This window comes from Poecilia latipinna, unplaced genomic scaffold, assembly GCF_001443285.1.
Source record: "Poecilia latipinna isolate Pla-1442-1.1 unplaced genomic scaffold, P_latipinna-1.0 Scaffold1316, whole genome shotgun sequence".
NCBI classification, from domain to species: Eukaryota; Metazoa; Chordata; class Actinopteri; order Cyprinodontiformes; family Poeciliidae; genus Poecilia; species Poecilia latipinna.
This window is the reverse complement of record NW_015113932.1, coordinates 59,902-74,857: the sequence shown is the minus strand read 5'-3', so window position 1 is coordinate 74,857 and position 14,956 is coordinate 59,902. Positions and strand designations below refer to the sequence as shown.

The 14,956-nt window shown below is 38.8% G+C and overlaps 2 protein-coding genes across 3 annotated transcripts in view; one reads left to right on the top strand and one right to left on the bottom strand.

Annotated features, from left to right (window-relative positions):
• Nucleotides 1-5,328, bottom strand: part of rhpn2 (rhophilin, Rho GTPase binding protein 2) — a 36,065-nt gene extending 30,737 nt beyond the window's left edge. Inside the window, exon 1 of one of the 2 annotated variants that reach the window (XM_015055454.1) lies at nt 5,064-5,328. In XM_015055454.1, coding sequence (XP_014910940.1) covers nt 5,064-5,129 — 66 coding nt within the window. In that variant the 5' untranslated portion in view covers nt 5,130-5,328. The remainder of the gene's footprint in view (nt 1-5,063) is intronic. The other variant, XM_015055453.1, reaches the window with a different exon arrangement.
• An 8,167-nt stretch (nt 5,329-13,495) lies between these two features.
• Nucleotides 13,496-14,956, top strand: part of slc7a10a (solute carrier family 7 member 10a) — a 30,310-nt gene continuing 28,849 nt past the window's right edge. The window contains 2 exon segments of the mRNA XM_015055442.1: nt 13,496-13,533; nt 13,535-13,734. Of these exon segments, the coding sequence (XP_014910928.1) occupies nt 13,511-13,533; nt 13,535-13,734 (223 nt within the window). The 5' untranslated portion in view covers nt 13,496-13,510.

Here is a 14,956-nt window from a genome sequence, read left to right as displayed (position 1 = left end):
CTTCCCTATTCAGTATACACAACAGAGGTGTTGGCTTCATTATAATTTGCCTTGCAAAAACAAGCCTAGTAGAGAAACCAGTTAACCAGTCAAACCAGTTATCACAACAGACTTAAAGAATGCAATTAGGCTTATTCATAAACACTAAGTTGAGCTGGGAGTCAAGAAACAAAAAAGGACCCAAGAGGTTAAAAAAAAAAAGAAAGAAACATCTATGATTTCAGAGGTGAGTTCACCGTTTTTCGATAAACAACTGATTCAGTCTTTGATTCGAGCCTGATTCAACCCAAAAAGAATTTCAAATTTCACAGGTGTCCTTTCATTGGAAGCAAAAAATAATTTTAAAAAAGCCGATGATTTAAACATGTTTTTATTCAGTAAAGTGCCTCTTATGCTGTCAGCTGCCGAAAAGATCTGACATCATTCTGCTGGTATGGATTGTTTCTACTCATTCCTGTCATTGTAAGTGCGGTTCTCGGTGAGGGCTTTTCCTCTGACTGTCTTCTCAAATCCTTTACACTCACGTCTGAGTCATGCTGCGATGACATAGTCTGTTTCAGAGGTTTCTGTGAAGGGACCGAGCAGAACAGTGAGGTGAAAAGGGTCACAAAGCTCCAACAAGGCTAGCACTCGACCAAACACCACGGCCAAAGCGCAATGTGCCTATTAAGGTCACAAGATTGGACCAGTGCAAACACTTCAGTGACCTGTAGGTTTAATAAGTAACTGTGTATTCAAATGACTGCACTGTTTATCACTCAACAGAGGCGTACCAAAGACATCAGGCACTGAGCTATTCTGGGAGCAGCGACAGGATGACAACAGGAGCACGCGACTTGATAGGGTGTGCTCTGATCGTGACACACTGTCCTTCCATCGTTACGCCTCAGGTGGGGCAAGTAACAGAACTGGGGAGTGGCTTGAGGCGGATGGTTACCATAGCAGTAAGTTTCCGTCGTTTGTATATAGCACAAAATAAAACGTCACTTACCATCTGTCGTCGAAGTTAGCAATTAGTCGCCAACCAAGCTGTAGGATATTGGAACTTGATCTGCCAAGATTCAAACTACTCACTTTTTATTTTATTTCATAGGCAACAACTGTGATAATGTTTTTATTAAAAAAAAAAAAAAAACAGGACAAAATGGAGGATAAAACACATTAAATGTGGCTGTTTTCAAGGTTCTTTTGAATTAATGCTTTTTAGTTAAAGAAGCTTTGGGTTAGGTAGCCAACCTGCAGTTGTTGACCTCCTAACAGACATGGTATCCATATTTTGCTAACTCCAATCTCAAAATAGTGCCGTAGGGTGCTTTCACACATGATAGTCTAGTGCACTCGGTTGGAATGGGGACCAAAATTGCAATATTTGTTACATTTTCAGCTGATGCGGTCCACTTTCACCCTATTGTGTCAAACAATCCAAACAACAATCCTGTGGTGGCGCTGCACCAAGAACTACTGAAGAAAAATACACAAAAGCCTCAGAAGAAGACATGAACACAACTTCCTTTTCCACAATATGAAACAAAAATGAGGCAACATCAGATTTTAGAGGTTGTAGGATTTCTCTTTTGTCTTTTGCAAAAACCACAAGCCATTTCTCCCACTAGCACTAGACTCTTACGGGCTTCTTTTGGTTGCATTTACCCATAATGCCCAGCACTATAGACTGCTACTGGAGCAGTCTCCGGTCTGCTTGGCATTCATATATGCGCTACAGGTCACTTCAACCAAACAGAGACTTAGATTTTTAAGCAAACCAGAGTTTGCTTTTTTTTAGTCTGCAACAGAGTTTGATTTCGCGTTCACACCTCCCCAAACTAACCGGACTTTCCAGGCAAACAAACTAGAGTTTGATTGAAGCGGAGTAAACTGGGTTGGCATGAACATACCTCTAGTGAGGGTTTGTTCTGATAGGATAACTTTTTAAAAACTTGGCCACCAGTACCCCACCCACATGCCTAATTGAACATCAGTGACATAAATCACTTTTCGCCATGTCTGCCTCCATCTTTATTATCCCCTTTAGTCCAACTAATTTCCTCGACCTGCTGGGCTGCCTGAACAGTGCAGCCTTTCTCCGCCACTGTGCTACGCACTTAATTAGAGCAAAACACAAAGGGCCTCCCAGTCCAGCATCATATCCATCACACAGAAAATTCACTTGCTGTTGTATAACCGAGGTTTCATAAAGAACATGTGAGGTAACGTATAATGAGATAGCTGGTTTGCACAAGTGGTGATTAACAGTGGTAATCTGCCAAGAGGGGGCTTCAGGCATGACCCAGTTTCGAGCTGGAACAATCCGTTTCTTGCCGGTGTAGATTAGGTGTGCTTGGTATTTTTATTGTCGCTTGGTACATGTAGAGAAAACTAAAATCATAGGACTTGCTAGTTTCATCTGCAAGTTAAAAAGCTCAAATCTTAACTTGGAGAAAATTACTGTACAAATCCATAGTTGGTTACTGCTGCCCCCCCCATTAGGTCATGTCCACCGTGAGCAACGCTTGGAGGGAGCAAATGTTTCTCAAAGAAAGGGAAGCTTGCTTGGTTCGAGAACCAAAGCACATGTTGTCAATTTGTGTCTGTGGTCTGGCTGAAGGAGAGCCCCAGGCCAGATGCTACGTCAATGCTCTCTCTGGCCAAAGAGGACGAGATGAAGAGCAGAAACATGCCGATTCGGGGGTTTTGTGCTGCCATCTTTCCATCCTGCACACATCCAGTCGGCCTTCAGCCAGCTGGAAGCCAAACTACGGACGGCCCTGAACCGCGACAGCTCCCTGGAGTATCAGTCAGACCCAATGAGGTCGTTAAACACTGCAACTTATTTTCACCAAGTAGAGAGAAAATTAAAAAAAAAAAAACACTGAGTTCCACGGGGGCAGAAATTTGACTGAGAAGTTTCCTAGTTGTAAATCTCTTTAAGAAAGCCAAATGAAAACATGTGGATGTAATTGTGGTTGACATGAATCTGAAAACTCTTTAATACTCAATGAAAGTGAAATTTAAAAATCAGAAGAAAAAGAAAAAGCAAAGAGTGAGGATCATAATGAAAGTAGAGCTCAGGCTCCACATTTTAAAAGGCATTAGAACGTTTGGCCGTGTCCTGTGGCTGTACCAGCCCCCGACTCCCACTGACCTTTTTATAGACACAGGAAGTCTCAAACCAGACAGCGTTCAAAAGTGGGATTCGGACAGATTTAAAGACACAAAGGCTGTGCTCAGATGCCCATCTAAACAAGCTTTCCCTATGAAAACTCTCAGGAACATGTGGAGTGCTCAAAGGCTGACCAAACACTATGAAAACACATTAGATAATAACTCAGCTTGCCAACTGTCTCTCCTACAACCTCAGACTACACAAAACCCAAAACTCCAGAAAATGCTACTGTAGCTGGTGCTGCAGCTGGGCAATTTACCAACTTCAACGTCAAAACACCAGAAGATGAAAGTGCTGTCTTTTGTAGCAGTTGAGGTAACCAGCCACCTTTAATTATTCAGATGATGCCATTATAAAGAGCACCTCTCACATCTTCAGCTGTTTATTACGATCAATTAAAAGGTAAATACTTTGATAACATTCCTTAGAAATACAACAATCGTTGGTCAAACGGTAGAAAAAGAATGTAAAGAAATTCTTGAAACAGAAATAATGTGAACAGGAGTTCATAAGAGAGCTTTTAAACTCGTTGCATGTTTGACGGAAAGCAGACAACTGATAATAGCTAGCCATCCAGTTTCTCAAGACAAAGCTACTCCCAGAAGAGAACACACACACACACACACACACACACACACACACACACACACACACACACACCTGAAGCTGACAGCCCAGTGGTTTCTATTCCTGTTGGTGACAATTCAGGATTGGAAAAGACTAGAACCAGTAGTTATCCATTCAAATCAGTGTCTTTTGTAGCTGTTTTGTCATCTCCCACACATTATCATTAACCATGGTGGTGCATTTCTTTCTTTTTTTTTTACATGACAAATATACACCGTCAGTAAAATAAATACAGTATTTACTTTACTGTAAATACTGTATTTACTTTAGTGTCAGTACAGTACAAGATTTTCACAAAATACAATGCTTTTTATTAAAAAAGTTATTAAACAAACAAACAAAAAAACTGAAGTTTTTTTCTTGTTTGTTTTTGGGTCGATGACATCACAAGAAATGGCACCCATCAGTAAATACTATGGTGGAAAAAGCAACTTTTGAGCAATTTCAACATAGATTTTAAAGTATATATTTCTGACTTGTGTTAGGTTCAACCTTAAGAGTCTGAAATGGGGTACAGCTCATGCAACCTCCAACGTTTTGAGTACCGTGCCCTGAATAACAAAACTGAAGGGAGATAATGAAAATTTTCATAACTTTAATGGGTAAAAATCTATTTAAGTTCCTGTTTGAATTTTGTTGTTGTTGTTGTTTAATTTATGTGGTATCTGTGCACATTTATTCCTGGGAAGTTTCCCCAAGACCTTTGAAAATGACACCTATCCATTCTAGCCTGACCTGGTATTTAATTTAATGCAACGCTGCCAAATGACTAGAGCATTTTGCTGAAGTCATACAAAATTTAGGAAGAAACATTTAAAGGGGGAAATTAATTAAGAACTTGTGGAAAGAGGGAGAAACAACCAGTTTGGTTGGGCTATGCCTTATGTGATGTCACCAGAGGCACTTTAGCTGTGGGGGGTGGATTTTATCTTGATTGAATACTAATTTCCATTAAAATTTCACAAGGGATTGAAAGAAATGATCACAGTGTATCATTTAAAAGGTGACAAGCAATGTCGAAAGTGAGGTTGGTTGATTTTAGAGAACTGAATGGATGGTAGCTTTAAAACGCGTCCAAACTGTGGGGAACACGTCAAAGACAAGCTAGTCTTTAGACTCCCTGGCATTTCTTTATATAATGGAAAGCAAGCATCTCATTTAAAGACCTGAAGCCAAAATGGACGCGTTTAAGTTAACAAAATCCGCAGCTGCCATGGTTTTACTCAATATATGTAGAAATAAACTCGTGCGTTTGTTGAAAAACTAAACTCACCTTTCTAAAATGTTTTCCGTCTCCTCCGCTGTCTTCAATGCCGTTCGGTAAAAGTGTGTCCGTCATTCTGAGGGCAAGGTTAAAACGAAGCAAATCAAAACAAAAAATAAAAAGAAATAGCAATAAAAGCGAGCTGAATAAGAAAGCAGCGCGCTGCTGTACAACAGGTGAGTTTCGTCCTCGCTCCAGCAATGTTCCTGTTGCTCTGTCCTCACTCCACCCAGCAGAGGAGTTTTCCAGCAGGAATAGCAGACTCCGCCCAAAATACTGAAGCGAGATAAGACACGGGAGGATAAAAGAGGAAAAGGTCACCGGAAGTCACCTGTGTCCTTCAGAAGACGTACACCTCATTACAGTAACGCGGTAAGGGAAAGGACCACAAAACTAGCATTAATCCACAGACGGTGTTGCTAGCACAAAATTACCTAACATGTTTATTTGTCTCGAGCAATATATTAGAATAGCCCACCTAACTTTTAATGTAATGGCTTAGCTTTAAAAAATATTAATGTTACGAACAGGTAACACTAAAACTATGTTTACATCATGTCCGCTTTCCTAGAGACGCCGTTAACAAACTCTTGTTTTTCCAATTACTTACGAACTAATTCAACAATGCTGTGAATGAGTTAGCCTCCAGTTGTTTCACTTTGTTTTGCAGCTTCTAAAGCCCCGTAGAATGGCTAAACCTGATGGAAATTATTCCACGTGGGACGACTTTTTTTTCCTCTCAGAATTATGTCTTTAAATTAAATACTGCAATTCACAAATTGTTCAAAGAGTTGTTGTAGAAGGTGATGGCTGTGATCAGCTCTTGTAGAGGTCTGTGTTACAGCAACTTTGACAAAACCTCTGACTGAAGACACTGAGTTGAATAAAAGTTTCATGAAGAGAATGTTTAGGGTTGTCCATAATTTTCTTGATTTTATGACAAGTACATCATCTCAGGATTCTGACATTTTTTTCTTCTGCTCTTCCAATCACCTTTACAATTGAGGTGTACTTCGATACACTTCGCCTATATAAAAAAAATCACTTAAATTCATCCTCTCGTCCAGTAAAACTTACATTTCTGTCATTGAAGCTGGTTGTTAGCAGGTGCCCATCTGCATTAAAGTCAGTTTTTTTTTTGTTTTGTTTTGTTTTTTTGTTTCAGTGGCCCTAATCCTGTTCTGTAGTTTTGAAACGGTTCTGTTTGTGAAAACAGAACCATATTGTATGACGGATGTTTGGCTTTGTTCCTTGCAACAATTCATTTGGTTACACTAGTTGGGCTGGATCCATGACTGTCCTTAAAGATGCCTTGAGCAGCATTCCCTTTTCATGACGTTCTAGAAACTAGAATAGCCTTTGTGCTTTTTGTCTTTCCGGTTTTACCGGGTGAAAGGCATGTTGCTGTTCTGTTCATGAAGGAAGTAGCTATTAATGTCATGGGAGGATTATTGTCAACAATGGCGTTGAAGCTAGGGCAACAGGGTGTTGCTGGGGCTGTAAACTAGGCTAAAACAGTTTTTATCTGAGTGCTTTCTCTATGTGTAAGAGCCATGGGTGTTAGAGCAAAAACTGTAACGTCTTTAACCCTTGTGCGTGCAAGGACTGAGGCAAACGTACGAGGACTGGGGCAAATGTTACAAGTGATACGGGTGTGGGGTCGGTTGGACCCCATTTGTAAACACAAGGGATAAAGTAGTAAAAAGCTAATTGAAACTCATTAGCTTTTGGGCAGAGGATGCATTATTTAACTTTAATTTATGAAGGAAGTGGAAGGGTGATATAATAAGTCAGATTTTCTTTTCCTGATTGCTGTTTTGATGATTGGGGTAAAATATGTTCCCAGTTGGTTTAATATCAAATGAGTGTAAAGATGATTGAAGTGGTGATATCACCATCTTTATATTTAGCAAAAAAGAGGAGACTTTTTCTCTTTATGTAACGCATTTATTTAGTCTAGAACTGAATCCATGACGCAGCATTGGGCTAATACCCCAATCTTTTGTAATGCTAGGATTTGACCACTAGATGGAGGTAGACGTCTAGATTTCATTTCATTTTACTCATCTGTTTATAGGGCCTTTCTTATTCAAAATGTTTATTAGTCTACTGCCCCAAAGTCACTGAAGATTTTACATTGTTTTGATATATTTACTGTCTACAACTAGCATTTGTACTGAAAAATAAAGCTTCCTAGTACAATGACTCACCATTACACTGCTCCATGATTCAGAATGTCTGATGACTTTTTAAAGGATGACTCAAAATATTTTTTTTGGTATTTATTTCTTAAGCAAATAAGTAATGAAATGGGAAAACTTTTAACTTTAAAACTCTTGACATAAGGAGGTATAAAAGCTTTAACTTTCAAAGGTTCTGCTGGAACTGTAAATGTTTACAGATGGCACGGTTTCATTGGGGCACACTGCAAAAACCAAATGCAACCAAATACCTGAACATCTTACAACAACAACAAAATTAGCTCTCATAAGTCATAAGAAAAAAAGAAAATGAGTTCCAATGTCACTACCTGACCTGTCTCTTGGCAGAGATGCTGTATGACTTATTTCATCAAGGATGTAAGGGTTGCCAATGTCTTAGTTATATTGAATAGTATTGTTAATCAACAAGTTGGAGAATGGAGTTTGTGTTCACAAATACAGAGATGCTCACTCTGTAACTACCATATGAATGCTATCATGTTTTGAAAGAGCAGATGACGCAAAATGAGGGTGTTTCTTCTAGCACCTGTGATTTAGGGCTCAGTGGGCTGGCCGAAGTGTAATCACAGTAATCCATTGGGTGTTAAAGAGATGCAGCCATGTTTTTTGCACATTATATTGGACAGCCAAAGCCCTAAATTTAGTCCCCCACCCTCCCTTCACAAACTCCTTGACTCTTAGTACCTTAATTTCAAAGACGTCTGTTCAAAACACACATTTGTTACCCCATATGGAGGTGCAGTGAACTAGAGTGGCTTGGCCTTCACACTCATTTCCTTTCTCCTCACAACGTAGCACAAAGCTGATTGTGAGCGAACTGCTTCCCGTCTGTTTTTGTAAAGGCAGAGGGGGCACAGCGACGAACAACGGCCACTGACGTTCAACCCCTAGTCCAGCAGGAAGTGCTGTGGGGTTGCTATGCAGCCCTGCTCCCGAACCACAAGAACTCTGGGTTGCCTGTTAACAAACGATGCGTGATGTGGGTAGTATGGCAGACTATTCGACCAGGCACTCCAGAAGATCTAGAGTAAGTATAGATCAAGGGTGGGATGAACGCAAGATTGAGACAGAGTGATAGTTTGTTCCTGGCAGAAAAGTGTTGTTGGGTTCATGGCCTTTTCCTTCCTCTCTTGTTCTCGATTTCCTTGTCCTTGCTTTTTGTTTTTCTTAACTCCTTCCTTCTTGTCCTTCTTTCTCACTTTTTATCTCTAGGATCGCACCATTGTTCTTAATTTTTATTGTAAGTAAAGAGTTTCATTCATTGAATATTAGTAAGGCATGTTTGTCATAGTTGGCGAGTTCTTTAGCAGTGGACTCTGACAGATTACCACTAGGACTTCTTAACGGAGACCTTCAGAACACCTTCTCTGTTCTTCATGCTCTTCCATCTTTAGAAGTTGCTGGATCAAATCTCTTGCCTCCACTTTAGATTTTCTCAACATCCCTCCTGTTTCACACTAACCCTCTCCATTAAGCCTTACTCCAACCATGGATATTCTCCCTGGTCTTTCTGTTTCCTCCTCCTTTTGCTCTTTTTCATGTCAATCTCTTTGTTTTCCTCTTCACACTTCCCTTGCTTCTTTTTCCCTTCCACATATCCAGTGGTCCTCCATCATCATCATCATCATCATGTACAACTCCATCACTTCTGCCACCAAAGTGTTTCTGCTATTTTCCTGCTTCAACACCTCCTCTTCCTCATCCTATCCATCACACTAAAGTTAGTGTTTCAGCTTGCCTTCCTGTTGCCAACAAAGCATCTCCTCTCTTTGTCGGGGCCTCACGTTGGAGAGGGAGGCTGGCCTCCAAGTTCATTGTGCATTCGTTGGCGTTTGCCTGCCACAACTTAACGACTCAACTCCCTAAACTAGCATATGTGTGTTTGTGTGTATGTGTGAGAAAAATAAGTGAGGCTCTGAAAGAGACGGAGATTCTTTAAAAACAACAACATGTAGAAAATGCTCCTTGTTATCATCAGATCTGCAGAAGCATTAGCTCATACATTGCAGAAATCTAAAAATCTAATGTTTCCAATTTCTGAAGTCTATCTCTTTAAATTCAAAATATTTTTCAAGTAAAAGTGAAAAGTGCAGTAAAACTACTCATTTTTTTTTTCTTCAAAAAGTTACTCAAGTAAATGTAACTTAGACATCACATTACAATAAATAAAAACAAATGTTTTCCATCATCCAAAAAAATACACAATGGTAACATTAAAAAATCACAGATACTATATTAATTTTTAAAAAACACAATAAACTTACCAGTATATCATCTGCATTAAACCCCAACTTACTCGGTTTGTTCTGAAAAAAACTATGTACAAGTTTTTTCCTTTTTGTTGGATTGCTGCTGTGACTCTTACACACACCAGTATCTTAACGCTCATGTTGCATTGCACGACGTGTGAACAATGGACTAAACGGCTGAAAAAAATGTAAACGGAGGGCACAGATACAGGAAGTGTGGGAACCCTGTTAAATCAAAATAGGAGTAAACAGAAACTTAGCCATTTGGAGGTGAAAAAAATAAAACCCAAATAAAATAAACAGTCATTCTTTAAGGTTAATCTTTGCTGTGAGAATGTAGCACACCACAAACTATACATGTCAATCATCTATTTTGTAGTATCAGCTTTTACTGGTACTACAAGTCTTTGTCACATGTCTACCACATCAAAAGGCTAACATTTCTGGCCATTTGTCTTTGCAAAATTTCTATTTTGAAAGAAAACCTCAGATTCTGGATCTGATTTCGGTCTGGATTGTGTCCGAGCCACTCTAAGGCACCACTGTGCTTTGACATGGCCTATTCCACTGCAGCTCAGACGATATCTTAAGGGTCATCATTATCCTTGTGTAATATAAACCTCTACTTGAGACACATGTCTCCTGCAATCTCTTGATGTTTAATCTCCAAACTCTAAACAACCTCTATATCTCTTTCTGAAGAAGAGCATCACCACAGCATGAATACATTTTGCTGTCATCCCAGAGCCATGTCTCCTCTATGACTTGAGGCCTATTTTCATAGGTTTCTCTTTTCTCTTCTGCTGAGGCCACGTTTGTTGTTGTGTTGACCTTTTCCTCCACTTGAATGGAGGTTCTCTGCAGATTCTCCAGACTTCCCCACAGTCGCTTCTCTGATTAATGCTTCTCTGGTTGCTTCTCTGATTAATGCTTTCCTTGTCCACCCTTTCGGTTTAGGTGGATGGTCATGTAGATTGTAGGTTTGTTTTTGTGCTGTACTTTTACCTCTGCCAGATGATTAACTGAACGGTCCTCAGTGCAAACATTAGATTACTGTGTATTTAGAATAAAAGCTGTGCTACTAATGGTTTGGTAGATTGAGTTGTCTGATATTTGGCATACCGTAGTAGCTTGGGGATCTGTCCAGAGAGATCTCCTGGATCAGAAGCCCAGATAAATATTCTCCATTGTGGCCTGATTGAACTGTTGTCACGCTTTCTGTGTTAAGCTAATTGTAAACAAGACTTGTCAGTGCATTAGGGTAGGTAATGACATAAAATATGAGGTGTTCCCTGTGGCAACTTGACATGTAGCCACAGAAGAGAATTACTGCTGGTCACTTGACAGGAGGCGGCTCTCTTAGAGTGCCTCTCTTGTTTTCTAATTGAGGATGCTTTCAATCTGTCACTTCACTGGCTACTGGCCAGCAGAGACATTTCAAGTGGAATGGATCTTACTTAACATTTTTGTTTGCATTTTGAATGCAGTGTTAGACGTAACTGAGGGGGAAAAACAGCTTTAACTGCATAACTACACTGTTTAGCTGAATAATACAAAACACAAAAAACTTAACTCCTCCAGGACATTTCTCATTCTCACGTACCTTAAGAAAGCAGATTAATGAATCTGAATTGATGTAGCTGTTAAAAGTTGAGACAAAAATCCATTCCATAAGCCTCTGTTGTATTTGATGGATTTATTTGAAATGATCAAAGTTGAATTTAGATTGATTTTCCTGTTTCCTCTCACCTTTTCTGTATTTTCAGAAGGTAAAATGAAGTCTGATAGTAAATACATTGAAAATTTTTAAAAATTGAATATTATTTTAGTCATTAATATCATACATAGAACTAAAACATTTTATTTATTTATTGCAGAATCAAAAAATATCAACCAGAAATAATTTGCTCCACTAACGGATAAATAGAAGCCAATCGTTTATCAGAATTACAGTTTTTCTGGTTCATTAAAACAAAGCTGAGATAAAAGTGTGATTATATCACAGCTCTAACCTGATCTGGTCTGTATATAGTTAATGTACATTTGTGCTGTGACTTTTTCAAGCTTCGAAACTAGGTTGAGCCAGTTATTTTCTTCCTCACAACTGACCTAAATACCTAAATTCTTTCAGTGGCAAACTGAGAAAAATATGGCTGCTAAGCAGCTGTCTGAAAACCAACCTTACAGCTTTCTCAAAAAGCCCATCTATTTTTATTTTTATTTGTCTCTTAGCAATTTTTGTCACACAAGTACAGATAATATTTTCTGTGGATGACAAATATGCTTCAGCTAGTCAGTTACATTAAAGTCAAGATATGTTACATCCTGGATTTCTCCTCATAATGAATGAAGAGGAACATCTTCTTGCTGTAGGTTTAAATGTCCCACCATAGCTGCTTTCACAGGATTAGTGCTCTTACATACTTGACCTGTTTTCCTGGCTACACCATTGACCTTTGGGGGATATTTCCATACTGTAAAAACCTAGCTGCCTGCTTAAAGATTGTTTTTAGCACATAAAAGTTGTATACGTTTTTTTTAATATTTTGTAGGCAGAATCAGAGTAAATAATAAAAAAAATCTTTTTTTTTATGTATTAAGGGTAAATATGTATCCAATCTAGCTCTGTGTGAAAACATAATTCCCACTTGAGCCCAATAACTGGTTGGGCTCAAGTTCTTAGCAATAAGAACTGATATTAAGTGTTTGTGATAACTGGTCTTTAACATCACTGGAAAAATTGTGACCCACTCTTCTTTGCAGATTTGTTTTAAATCAGACACATTGTTGGATTTCTGAGCATTACTGACTGTTTAAGATAATTTCAAGGTGTTTCAATTAAATTCAAGGACACACTTTGTATGTCCTTGAAAACTTTTGTTTATTTTAGCAGTTCAATTGTGAACTTGCTGGTGGGCTGGTTTGGATAACTTTTTTTTTTTTTTTTTTCTTTTCACAAATGAAATCATCATTTTAAAAGTGCTTTTTGGCAGTGTTACAGCGCCACCAATTGGCACGGCATACCAACTACAACGTTTTCAGTTGAATCCTGCATTCTGTTGTGTGGAGGAGCATTTTTTCTTAATCGCTTACAGAAATTTACGGTGTTTGTCTACGTGTTGATGGGGCCTAAGCTACAGGAAAGTTTGTAGTTACAATGTGACAAAATGCAGAACATTTTAAGGGGTGCAAATGCTTTTGCGAAAAACATAATATATTTGTCACTATTGTTCTTGTCAGTGTTTTGGTTCAGAGTTGTTCCATACTGTTCCTGTTCCAGAAGGCTCATTTCAATTTCTGCTGATGTGCTTCAGTTTGGAGTTTTTCTCGTTAGTGTATTTCCAAGAGAACATTAGGCAGAACTTTGTATGAAAAAATGCACACTGTACTCCTCAAATCTTCAGTCATCTTGAAACCCGACGTTTTCCACTCATATCTCTAAAACCACAAGCAAACCACTTCAAAATCTACACTGAAGAAAGAAAATAGTTGGTCCAACTTAAATAAATAGCTTCAGTTGGTAACAATTCATTTCAGTTTAGCTATTTATTAGTTTCTTTAAAACTATAAATAAACTATAACTTAAGTTAACTTAAGTTATTAATAACTTAATAACTTAAGTTAACTTAACAACTTAACATTCAATCACTTGGCTTTGTTGAAGTTTGATCAACTAAAACTCTTTTTTTTTAGTGTGTTAGAAAATATTTTTAATAAATTAATAAAATCCTCATACATTTCATTTGGGCTCTTTTTTTGTTTGTTTTTTGTTTGGGTGTGTTTATACTCATCAATATAATATAGATATAGCCTGGTAAACTAAACAAAAAAACAAAACAAAAAAACAACCCAACAACAACATCAAAAAAAAAAAAAAAAAAAAACCGTGTCCTTTTTGTTCTAGACTGCGATGCTCCACTCCTGAGTCTCGACACACCTCTCGCATCAACCTACCTACCTGAATCAAAGTTTGGGACTGTCACGCATGCGCACCTCCTCCTCAACCGTCACGATATAATAAGTGCGCTCTGCACCGTCAAACGTGGTTCAGTCTACAGTATCTGAACCGGACCGAGGGGGAAGAGGAAGACGGAGAGGGAGAGATGGATGACAAAAAGAAAAGGAAGAAGGATGAAAACGCCAAAAGTGATGACAAAGTCACGCTGAAGAAGGAAATCGGACTCCTAAGCGCCTGCGCTATTATCATCGGTGAGTGCGCGCGACAACTTTGAAAGATGAGCTGACAGGTTGTAAAGGGGATTCAGCTCGGAGGGAGAAGTAAACGGAGAAACGTGTTTGAGGAGCTGGCTCACTGTTCTGACACGGCGTCCCGTACACTCAGCTGTCCAAAAGTTACACATAGCGGGATATTCCGGCTCAAATTCATCGCATTTCCTCAAACTTGGACGCAAAACCGAGTCGAAAAAAAAAAAAAAAGAAAAAGTGACTGAAAAGGAAGCTGCAAGAGGCAGGCTCAGTGTGTGTAGTGTTTTTTTCGGCTCGCGTGGAAACTGTTGCATCAGTCGTATCGGTCTGAATATGAGGATGCTTACGTGGCTGGGTAGTGTGGTGAAGTAGGGAGGCCCGGTTCCTTGGGACAGCTGAGCAGTGAGGCGCTGCAGCTGTCTGCTCTGGAATATGCAAATCAGCCACTCTAAAAAACGATTTAAAATGTACAGTAAGCGGCCCACGGAACACAGTCCTGCTTTGAAACACACAGAATATTCTGCTGTTTAATGTCCCAATCTTCACGGAGCTGTTGGTTATAAGTCTGGGGTTATAGGGAGGACACATGCCTTAATGATATTACATAAATAGTAGTATCATTTTTTGCCTTTCTTAGAACATTTTTCAGTTCTAAATGCTATCACTTTGTTTCATTTGGGACAGATATGCTCCAACTGGCTGACCAGATAGTAAAACATTAGATTTTTAAAAAATAATTTTCTAATACATACAGCAAAACAAATAAGTACTGCTGTTTTTAGTGTATAAATCCATCAACTAACCATATACTTTAATGCAGTGGTGTCCAAACCAATTTTGTGCTGCCCACAACTCCAATTCCAGAAAATACAAATCTGCTAGCCTGCTGCGCAGGTAGAGATGATGCAGATGAAAAAATATAAAACATTTTTAGTCAGGGCAAAAGTATTACAAAAACATTAAAATTTTGCAACAGAAAATCCTGGCTACAGTACAACGTGACAACCACATCCATCAGCAGGCTTTGATTCTTTTAATGAATTCTTTACAACTTGGCTACATACTTTTCAATAAAAGTGACCTAAGTCTTGTTTTTATTGCCCAGAACTGAAAAAAAAAAATATTTTGAGTTGAGAAATTTAAAAATTCACAAAGTGGATCCCTCTCTTGGGCTGCACAGTGGCGCAGTTGGTAGAGCTGTTGCTGTGCAGCAAGAAGGTTCTGG